The sequence below is a fragment of the Salminus brasiliensis genome, chromosome 15 (assembly GCF_030463535.1).
Source record: "Salminus brasiliensis chromosome 15, fSalBra1.hap2, whole genome shotgun sequence".
Lineage (NCBI taxonomy): Eukaryota > Metazoa > Chordata > Actinopteri > Characiformes > Bryconidae > Salminus > Salminus brasiliensis.
The window spans coordinates 20,756,455-20,768,166 of NC_132892.1; the positions used below are offsets into that span (position 1 = coordinate 20,756,455).

Here is an 11,712-nt window from a genome sequence, read left to right on the forward strand (position 1 = left end):
GACCAGCCAGAAGAGAGTTGCAGTAGTCAAGTCTGGAAGTGACGAGAGACTGAACAAGCACCTGGGTGGCCTCTCTAGAGAGGAAGGGTCGAATTCTCTGGATGTTGTACAGGAGAAATCTGCAGGACCGAGTTACGTTTGCAACATGACTTGAGAACGATAACTGATCATCCATCACTACACCAAGGCTTCGGGCTTCAGTAGAGGGAGTGACCAGTGAGTTCTCGAAGGTGATGGCAAGATCGTTTCTTGGTCCAGCAGTTCCCGGGATGTACAGCAACTCCGTCTTGCTGGCACGTGTGTTCACTGTCCACTGTGTGTGTTTGATCACTAGTGTGTGTGTGTGTGTGTGTGTTCACTGCATGGATGGGTTCAAGAGAGAGGGGCAAGAGGGCAAATTTCATCTGTGTTCAACACTTGTGGTGAAAATGCTTGTCTGGTCTATGTGTTGTATTTCTTGCAGTTTGTACCCAAAGTCATCACTAGAGGTCAGCATTGCTTGCTGTTAAGACATGTGCAGTGAGCCTCCAGACTGTGATCAACATTATTTTGAGATCAACATCAAGCATCACGTTCATCTGTCCTCAGGGAAAATAAGAATGCTGTGTTTTTGTAGGATGTTGGAGGAGACCGTTTTGTCCGAGTTCGAAAAAGGGACCTGGATAAACTGTCCACAGAGGTCATGCAACTCCGAGAGTTCCTGCCCAGAGTTATTAACGGTGACGTTAAAGACGCCCTGCATAAAGCATGGACCCTAGACACACGTAAGTCCAAAGTCCAAAAACCACCCTCTCACACCCTACTACACCAACGGCCAAACCATTAGAAGACAACACACCAGGCAAAGGTAAACATAAGTTAGAGATAACATCAATAATCCTGTTTACACCTGGACACATCATGTGACTAATATCTGGATTGATTTTAGCCACATGCACTTACACCCAAATTCGCTGGTGTTTTTTGGTTGTACTGGGAGGGGTTGTGGTTGTTGAGTGTGTTAACACTGCTATAACGTGGTTCTATGCATAAGCATATCGTTCCAGCCTACAAACAAGAGCATCCAGTTGACAGCCACAACTGGCCCTTTAACCCTCTGAATTCATATCGAATTTCAGATATTGGCGCTGCCACAACCTGTCTCAGACACAGAGATCATATTCTTCTGGACTCCAGACCACTCTAACCAATCTCCCAAAAAACAAAGGGCCGGCACTTAGACAGCTGCACCACCCGCCTGTCTAATTGTATTTTGAATAAATAAAATAAAATGCTTTAGTACTGTGGTGCTCTCAGAGAACGTACTGTAGGTTTTCGTTTTGTTGTGCAGTGAAGGAGCAGAGCCAGCAAGAGCAGCAGCAGCTGATGCAGGAGTGCCTGCACCTCCGCTCACGCCTGGAGGCCCTGCAAGCAGAGTGCCAGAAAGAGAAGGAGGTGGGAGACAATGAAGGCAAAGAGGAACACAGTAAAGAAGCAATGCGATTTAAGCCGTCTTGAACCACAGCTCACACTGTTTTCCACCTCATGGATTTATTCTGGTATTCCTCCAGTAGAGAGAGCCATGGGCTTATACATGCACACCATGAACAGCACAGGCATTAGTCTCAAGGGCCACTGGACTTTCCTTTGCTTCCTTTGAGCTCTGTGCCCTATATTTGCCTATATAAGGGCCCATAACATGGAACACAGGATTTGTCTTGCTTCTTTGAGGCATAGGTATGCTTTAAAGTGGGTATGCCATGTGTAAACACAGGGCCTCCAACCACTCTTCTGAAGAAATTTCTTCTTAGAATCTGCTTTACACAAAGTTTCTGACATTCACCAACATTTACTTATTTGGGATTTGTTCCATTTGCGAGGAAAGTGGGATCCTTATATCACCCCTATCATTATAAAGAAGCAGAGCTGCGAACAAAAACACAGCACTAATCTGATGTGCATTGTCTATATTAAGGACTTTTCTCAAGAACAAATCTTAGTAAATCCATAGCAAGATATTAGTGGATGAGGCCCAATGTTGGTTTAAAAACATGCCTGGTTGTCATTTCTTCCCTAGCCAATATGGTCAAGCCCCTGCAGTCAGGCCGTCGTTCTGTAGTTGGCAGCATGCTCATATAAGGAACTCTGGGTCTTGATGGGATTTTTCGGTGGGGAAAATGAATGGTGCTGTGGAAAACCACTGCTGTCATACCCTGTGGAATGAAACTGATATTTTTCCTGATATTTTCTGTCCTGTGTACATTCAATTATGTCAGTTCTGGGACAACACTGACAAAATAACACTTTGACACAATGAAAAGTAGTCTGTGTGCAGCTTATATGACAGTGTAAATTTATTCTTCCCTCAAAATAACTTCATATACAGCCATTAATGTCTAAACCACCGGAAACGAAAGTGAGTACACCCCTTAGTGAAAGTGTCAATATTTTCATTATTTTCCAGAACTTCCTGGGCATGGAGTTTACCAGAGCTTCACAGGTTGCCACTGAAATGCTTTTCCACTCCTTCATGACGACATCACGGATTTGGTGGATATTCGAGACTTTGCGCTCCTCCACTTTCCACTTGAGGATGCCCCAAAGATGTTCTATTGGATTTAGGTCTCGAGACATGCTTGGCCAGTCCATCACCTTTACCCTCAACCTCTTCAGTAAAGCAGTGGTCGTCTTAGAGGTGTTTTTGGGGTCATTATCATTATCATTATCACACTGCCCTGCGACCCAGTTTCCAGAAGTAAGGGATCATGCTCGGCTTCAGTATTTCACAGCATATATTGGAGTTCATGTGTCCCTCAATGAAATGTAACTCCCCAATACCTGCTGCACTCATGCAGCCCCAGACCATGGCATTCCCACCACCATGCTTGACTGTAGGCATGACACACTTATCTTTGTACTCCTCACCTAATTGCCGCCACACATGCTTGAGACCATCTGAACCAAACAAATTAATCTTGGTCTCATCAGACCATAGGACATGGTTCCAGTAAACCATGTCCTTTGTTGACATGTCTTCAGCAAACTGTTTGCGGGCTTTCTTGTGTACAGACTTCAGAAGAGCCTTCCTTCTGGGGTGACAGCCATGCAGACCAATTTGATGTAGTGTGCGGCGTATGGTCTGAGCACTGACAGACTGACCCCCCACCTCTTCAATCTCTGCAGCAATGCTGACAGCACTTCTGCGCCTATCTTTCAAAGACAGCATTTGGATGTGACGCTGAGCACGTGCACTCAACTTCTTTGGACGACCAACGCGAGGTCTGTTCTGAGTGGACCTTGTTCTTTTAAAACGCTGGATGATCTTGGCCACTGTGCTGCAGCTCAGTTTCAGGGTGTTGGCAATCTTTTTGTAGCCTTGACCATCTTCATGTAGCGCATCAATTCGTCTTTTAAGATCCTCAGAGAGTTCTTTGCCATGAGGTTCCATGTTGGAACTTTCAGTGACCAGTATGAGAGAGTATGAGAGCTGTACTACAAAATTGAACACACCTGCTCCCTATGCACACCGGAGACCTAGGAACACTGACGAGTTACAAGACATTTTGGAGGGAAAATGACAAGCAGTGCTCAATTTGGACATTTAGGGGTGTAGTCTCTTAGGGGTGTACTCACTTTCTTTGCCGGTGGTTTAGACATTAATGGCTATATATTGAGTTATTTTGAGGGAAGAATACATTTTCACTGTTATATAAGCTGCACACATACTACTTTTCATTGTGTCAAAGTGTCATTTTCAGTGCTGTCCCATGAAAAGATATACTTAAATATCTGCAGAAATGTGAGGGGTGTACTCACTTTTGTGATACACTGTATATATACATTTGTTTTCGTACATAGCTCCCCCCAGCACTAGCAATGCTCACATACATACCCCTTTTCAAACTGCTGCCATGACATTCATGTCCACGATGAGTGGACACTTAACCCCATCCATCGAATGCATTCAGCTGCTTGGCGTTGCACCCATTGCTGACACAGCTGTGCAAAGGCACACACAACTTTTGCAGTCTAGTCTTTGTATAGAAGCAATGCCTATAGAATAGGACTCTCTGGAGCAGATAAACATGAACTTAATGATAAATATCACACCATAGGCACCATGCCTAATGCCAGACATTGGCAAGAGCTGTGGAGCAGTGCAACTGAGCTCTCTGGAATAATCGTGCTTCGTCCAATACTTTTGGGATGAGCTATGGAAGTGGGGATGAGTTGGGATGGTGATCATCCAACATCCTGATCTCACTAGCTCTCTGGTCGCTCAGTACAATCAAATCCTCACAGCAATGCTCAAAAATCTAGTAGCGAGCCTATAATGGAGACAACAACTACAAGAAAAGCAGGATGAATTCTTTTTTTTTAAATACCCTTGATTTGGGAAGAAACAGTGAATGAACTGGTGTCCCAATACTTTTGACTATATAGGGTATAAAAGGGCCAGTTACAAAAGCAGCCTGTTTTAAGTGTAAGGGATGAAAGAGGTAGTGTAAAAACGAACTATGGATATGAGGGTGGCACCTTTATTCACTAACTGAGTCATCCCTGTCATTTCAGAGCTACCACCTACAGAGTTTCATTTCAGGATGCCTGGTTTAATACCACTACCTGATACTAGTCTGGTGGGCGGTAGCTGATTAGTCAGATAAAACATGGCGAGAGAAAGGATTTTCAGTTAGGCTGAAGGTTCACAAGTCTCAGGACTGGGTTCAGGGTAAATTTAAGCTCCAGGTGCTGTGTTGATTGTGCAAGTAATATATAGTTGTGATTGGTTAGAATAATATCCAATTAAGGTGTCCTTATAATTTGTCATAAACAAAGTTTTTTGGACTAGTCAAAGAAAATAAAAACAAGCTCAGTCCATCCAAACTGTGGTAAAATGTAAGATTTCTCAATGCGTTTAACTATTTCTCAAATAACTGTAATTAAACCAAATGATGATGTGTGTGTGTGCTTGCAGGAGAAGATGGTTCTGAGGGAGCAGCTGTGGGAGAGCAGGGAGCAGCTGCAGCAGCAGGCTGAGTTCTGTACAGGCCTGGGCGCCGCCTCTTGCACTCTGCTGTGGAGCGCCTCCCGCAAGGAGGAGGCCGTCAGAGACATACTGGCTGACGTGAGTCAACATGAAAATGGAATTCTTCTTCAAATCGGTGTCTGAAAAGAAACCAGCACAATGCTGGCTTAATCCACCTGACCTTTACTGCCCCATCTGCTGCCATTTTTGTTAATTGTTAGGTAGCTAGTGGTGTCTCCTTTCCTATTTATCCATACATATATGTGTGTGTGTGTGTGTGTGTGTGTGTGTGTGTGCAGGGAAAGCTGGAGCCATTCCTGAGTGTAGCAGGTCAAACCCTGGAAAGTTTTGTCAAATCTCTGGACGAAGAAGAGAAACCCCAACAGCAGAACTACAGTTCCCATGAGCACCAGTTTGTGCTAGCACTAGCTGGTGTCATCACCAGTAAGAGCTTGATCTTTATTAATATGAAACATGTTATTTAGTGTATATTGACAATTACAAATGATTGTACTGTATATCTAAATATATACAATATATTATACAACAGTTAGTTCCAGCCACATAAGCTGATTGGTTGAGAAGCGGACTAGCCGTGTTGTTATTTCACCCATAACAGCGATTCTTTTTACAAACACTGTATCACTCCGCTGAAAGCTGTTGCTACACATCATATAATGAAGCAAGAAGTAACGTAAACATATAACCAATGCCAGTGTTTAGAGGTCGGAGTCAGCCGATGGATGATATTTGTACTGCCGTTTTTTTTTTTTGTTTTTTTTGCCGATATCTAGAAGTTTTCTGCTTTATTTGCATGCTAAAAGGTCACACTAAAGATAACAAGCGAATGCTCAACATTTCTGAACTTAACATAATTTATTAAACACTGACCATCTTTATAAATAAAAAAACCCTCGTTTTCAGATGAAGGAAATTATATAAACATTACAGAACAATATATAATAATTATTTATTAATTTAATATCTGAAATTATGATTATATATTATTTAATTAAATACTCAAGTCTGTGTGCTATTGTGATATTAAAGACTCTGACTGATGAAATACACTTCGGCTTGTGTCTCCTTCATCGCAGCTGTGCTGTTAATTCATAATAACTCACTCCCGCTCTTGTGTTCTATTGCTTTAATAGTTTATGCTGTGTGTATATATATATATTTATATAAATGCACACACACACACACACACACATATATATATATATATATATATATATATATATATATATACACACACCTATACCCTGTATCACATATGGTGTTATTATATATATTGTATAATGTTGTATGATATACTGTATAACTACAATTATGTAACAATTATCTATTATCTATTTACATCTATTAGCAAATAGCGAAGCACTTTTGTAAGTCGCTCTGGATAAGAGCGTCTGCTAAATGCCATAAATGTAAATGCAAATGTAATTAAATCTAGATTAAATGAGGCTTGTTAGCTAGCCATTTATATTAATAGCTATTTAGGACTGTAATACTGTAGTCTCACTGGAACACTCTGGACTGATAGGATTGAACAGCTGTACTACAGAACATTAGGCATCTTTAAGGAACTTCAGTCACTCTGTTATTGCTTTCCAGATATAGCGGCCGTGACAAGCGGGAGGGACTTCATCTCCAGCTCCGCTCACATCTTGTTGGACACTCTGATGCAGCTGCTTGGGCTTATGAAGCCAGGGGTCTTTGCAAAACTTAAAGTGTGGGTTGAGTCTCACAAACGCACACATACACACACACACACACATATTCCCAATCAGTTCTTCTAATAAACCTAATAAAGATAAATAACAACTCTTATACGTGAAACACTGCAATATAATGTATACCCACTTTGAGCTCAGTGTAGAGATGCTCAGCTTTTTAAAGGGACCTCATATGTGTATGCAAAGGTTTGGAAGCCCCTGGTGAAATTATATGTTTTGTTGCATTATCTAAGTGAGAATAAGTTCACATCATCTATCACATGTTTAATACACAATTGTTGTTTGTGTACTATTAGCATACTGGAAAAAATAAAGTGTAAAGGCAAATCTAAGTTTATTTGCCACATACATATTCCTACACAGTGTAAGTAGTAGTGAAATGTGTTTGGGATGAGTTGGGGATGAGGGGAGGTCACTAAGTGCAATCAAATACTCAAAGCAATGAATAAGTAGGTGTCCCAATAGTTTTGTCCATACAGTGTATGTTTTAATTGTTTCCAGTGTGTTCAGCTGAGCAAACAAATAGAAACTGTGCTCAGAAAATGTGCAGAAAAAGGCTATTTTACCTGTATTTGAAAGCAGCAAAAGACATTATTTGACTAAGGGTGTCTAAACTATGCAGGACGGCAAGGGATGAAATGGAAAACAGCAAAAATGGATGATATTTTTCTGAGCTTGAACTTTCTTGTTTTTTTTATTTTCTTAATCCTGTTAAGTTATATTTATTTCCTGCAATTAACTATGCATGACACACAAAAACTAAGAAGAGGGGTTTTCTGGATGTTTCTTACTGACTGCGTTTTTGTGTGTGTGCAGGTTGATGCTGATGGCTTTATATAACGTCAGCATTAGTGTGAAGGGGCTGACATACATCAGCGAGAGTCCCGCTCTCCTACCGCTTATATGCACCCTACTTGAAGGTGTGTGTGTGTGTGTGTGTGTGTGTGTGTGTGTGTGTGTGTGTGCACGCTTGCATGTGTGTGAGTATGTGAGTGCAGCTGAGGCAGGCCTCCCGAGGCTTTGGAGTTTATCTGATCTCAGCTTTGACGTCAGGACAGCTAAACTCACGTGCGGAGGAGTAGAGGATTAAGGAAATCCCCCACACTTTCTCTCCATGTCCTTTTCTCCTTCCCTTTTCTTTCCTCTCTTTCTTAAAGGATGGAACAGTTTGAGCCAGCGCACATTCACTTCCTTATATGTCCATTTTCATTCTCCACTCCAGTTACACACACATTCACACACACACAGTCCCTCCAGTCACAAACCCTTCTTCTTTAACACATGTAATCTTATCATCAATATAACTGTTTGTTTATAATGGTGGGTTGGAATTGGGATAATGCTACCAATTGCAATATCATTAGCTAGCTATACCTAGGTACCTAAGAAGGTAGAAGTTGAAAGTGCCTCTTTTTTTAAACGTAAAGGAAGACATGTACGTCAATACTCTTTATAGATTATGGAACTTGGGGCTATATGCTGCTACCACATGCTATCAATATTATTTGAACTGCCTAAAAACTTAAAATTGGTAATAAATCGGAAACATTTGTGATTCAGACCCAAGATTTTGGCCTGTTAGGGTAATTTTCCAGACCCAGGATTGCTTGCCCTGAGAGTTTGGTACGTTTGGTGAAGTGTGAAAGCTGGACATGCCTGGGAGAGGCCAGAGAACCGATCTCGGGGCCTCCTGAAATTGGCAGTCTGGGGTTCGCTTCAAACGTCACTAGACGGGTTGTGTGATTGGTTCATTTTATCATGTGACTGCATTGACCTATCGGCTGCATGGCTAAACCTTCTGCTACGAGAATGGCTCTTCATTTGCAGGTGTTGCTGCACAGTGAAATGCCATGACTCTAGAAAGCATTGTTCTTCGCTTGTTCTTTGAGTCTGTGTATCCAAGGATCTCAGGATAAGTGAGAAAACATCCATGGGTAATTATTAGAGAAATGGACTTTGAATACTTGGACTTAAAAATGTATTATTATTAACAGTCATTATTAATGTCACGGTTTGCCATGAGACAGAAGCGGACGTACTCGCAGGATAATGTTTAATTACAAGACAAGAAAACAAAAACCAAACAAGCACAAAGTTTAGCAAAATAAAGAACACAAGACTCATATAAACAGGCCAAACCAACAAAATGTGAATTTGCATGAACACAAACGCTGGAACAGGATCATTTCACATACATGCACAACCACACATGCACAAGACCAGACCAGGGACGACTGAAACAAAGGGGTACTTATACAGACGCTAACAAGGGAACCACGAGGAACACCTGGGACTAACAAGGGGGCGTGGCTAAAGAGGAGACACAGGTGGAAGCACTAATAAACAGGCGTGGCTAGGGCAGACAAGACACAAACAGAGCCATATGCTTGGGAGCACATGGCAACACAAAACAGGCAGACCTGACAACAGGGGCAGGCATGATAATTAACAGTGACATTAAGTATATATGTAACTGCAGATTAAAGTGTTCAGGGTATTAATAGTCTACATCGTGATGGCGCGAATTAACTGAATTCAGTCAGGAATGATAATATTTTTTAATTGTCTAATGTGAACAGGCCTAGGATTATGTGGTTCCTGTAAGTCATGTAGCCCAAGAATCACTATGTCCTCATATTTAAGATGATTTAGCAAACATGTCGTGCCTCTGTGGTACCCCAAACCAAATGTTGGTCTCAGTTTATTTGATAAGTTGGTTAGCACTTTAGCCCCCTTATAGCTAATCTACATTTGTAGTTGTTGAAATTGTTAATGAACTATCTGGTGAAACATCTCACTAGTGTTAGGGTTAGAATTAGGACCAATACCAGGAAAATTAATTGGACAAATATTTAGTTGTTGTGAACCAGAATTATTCTTGTAGGGCAATGTTTTTTTTATGGCACTCCCATGTAGGGGTGGATGAAACAGCATAATATAATATCATGAAGTTTCATATATAATAATGGACAGAAAAGCATAAAGTGAAAATATACTTTCAGCTGCGTACAAATGATCTCACACGGCACTGTGCTAAATCCAGTTAACTCCAGGACTTTCTTTGAAATCTAACATGTTGTTCAGTGTTCTGGATAGATACTCTGATACTCATAATAACAGTAATCATCATCATGTTGCCCAGCCTTACTCCCACACATGTGATTTAGGCTTTTTATATAAGCCTATAAGCAGTTTATCCTGCTTTTGTTGAAGTAACTGTCTCTACTGTCCAGGGAAAGCTTTCTGATAGATTTTGGAGAATTGCTGTGAAGATTTGATCGCATTCAGCAACAAGACGGGAGATCAGGAAGTTGGATGATCCCCACCCTACCTCATCCCCAACTCCCCAACTCATCCTAAAAGTATTTGATGGAGCATCGTCATTGTTCCACACCTCAACAGCTCAATGCTGGGGGCTTTATACCTCTCTAGCATACACCGAACATTAGGCAGCATGGTGCCAATAGGTTCATGTTTATCTGCTCCAGAGAGACCTATTCTATTGGCAGTACTTCTCCACAGGGACTAGACAAGCTGAGTGTGTGTGTGTGTGTGTGCGCATGTGCACATCTGCGACAGCAATGGGTGCAACTTAAAGTAGGTGAATGCATTCATTAGAAGGGGTGTCCACAAACATTTGGACATATATGGTAGATAATGAATAACTAGTCCATCTAAAGGCCTTTGCTTATGGAATGTGTTGGAGTTTAGGCTACAATGTTTGTGGTATAATAAAGACAAAGCGTCTGAATACTAAAAAAAAAGGGTAAGGAATACCAATAGAACAAAATCGATTCTTGAACATTTGAATTGTTTAGGTAAGTAAGTTTTGAAAAACATCAAAATAGCTCACTTCTCAACCAGAAACCTCTTAATTATGGCTTTGCAAAATCACATGGTAGCACAAAGTCACATAGTAGCACTAAAGCCTTTATTTCTCCTGTTCCCTCCCCCTCCTTTTTAAAAAAGTACTGAATTTACTTCATTTAGATGCACACTGTATCCACATGACTGCATTACATCAACACAGTGTCTTTCAGTTCACCTACTACCTGAGGTAATACATTTAATTTATGTGCAAATAAGGAACACATTTTAATGACATACCCCTTTATCTGTGTTTTCCCCTCTTTCTGTCTCAGACCGCGACTCAGAAGTGTGCCTGCAGGCCCTGCGGTTGCTCCAGTCCTTGCTGGTAGAGGGCGAGGTGGTGGTCCAGTTCACCCCAGACCTGCTGCGCTCCCTGCCGATGGGACGTATCCGTCAGCTGACCTCTAGTCGCCACGCCGCACTCAGCCAAACAGCCCAGGAGGCCCTGGAGGACCTAGAGCGTCTCACCAGCACCCAGAACTCAGCCACTGAGAAAGATCTGTAAAGCCTTACACATCTGTGGACCATTAGATTGGCTTTCTCATTTATTTTACTCCTGCCTTTACATTGAGAGCCAGTGTAGCATGCATTTCTGTCCCAGTCCAGGCGGAACAAGGTTCTAGGTTTGAGCGGTTTCTTTAGTAGGGGACTGTTTTAGCCTCATGAGTGGTATGTGTAATTAGTTAAGACTGGTCAGAGGTCATAGGGTCAGCTGAAATGCGTCTAGGCTGGTCCACTAAGTTATATTGTTAGTGAAAGTGGTGGCCCATGTTTTAGAAGAAGCCCTCTGTTTTAGAAGATTATTATTTGTGCACTGGTTAAAGATTCTGAAGACTGTATGCTTATACACTGAAGGAATACTTCAGCATTTTTCAACCTAAACCGAGGTATCTGTAGCGCACGATTGATTACCACAAACAATCACTGTAAAATTATTCCCCTGTACTTAGAAAAGACTTAAAAAACATTGACTCAAATCCAATTCTAATGGAAGCCAATGAGTAGATGCTAAAGCACAGAAGAACAGGAAATCATCGTCCACATTAACGGTCCGTAAGCAGCTACAAAGATGGAAGATATGCTTGAGTATTCCTTGAA

General features: G+C 41.5%; 1 protein-coding gene across 1 annotated transcript in view; it reads left to right on the forward strand.

Annotated features, from left to right (window-relative positions):
• hsf2bp (heat shock transcription factor 2 binding protein) overlaps positions 1-11,314 on the forward strand; it is a 12,473-nt gene extending 1,159 nt beyond the window's left edge. The window contains exons 2-8 of the mRNA XM_072657536.1: positions 617-764; positions 1,331-1,434; positions 4,955-5,104; positions 5,305-5,449; positions 6,623-6,740; positions 7,561-7,664; positions 10,887-11,314. Of these exons, the coding sequence (XP_072513637.1) occupies positions 617-764; positions 1,331-1,434; positions 4,955-5,104; positions 5,305-5,449; positions 6,623-6,740; positions 7,561-7,664; positions 10,887-11,119 (1,002 nt within the window). The 3' untranslated portion in view covers positions 11,120-11,314. The remainder of the gene's footprint in view (positions 1-616; positions 765-1,330; positions 1,435-4,954; positions 5,105-5,304; positions 5,450-6,622; positions 6,741-7,560; positions 7,665-10,886) is intronic.
• Positions 11,315-11,712: the final 398 nt, after the last annotated feature.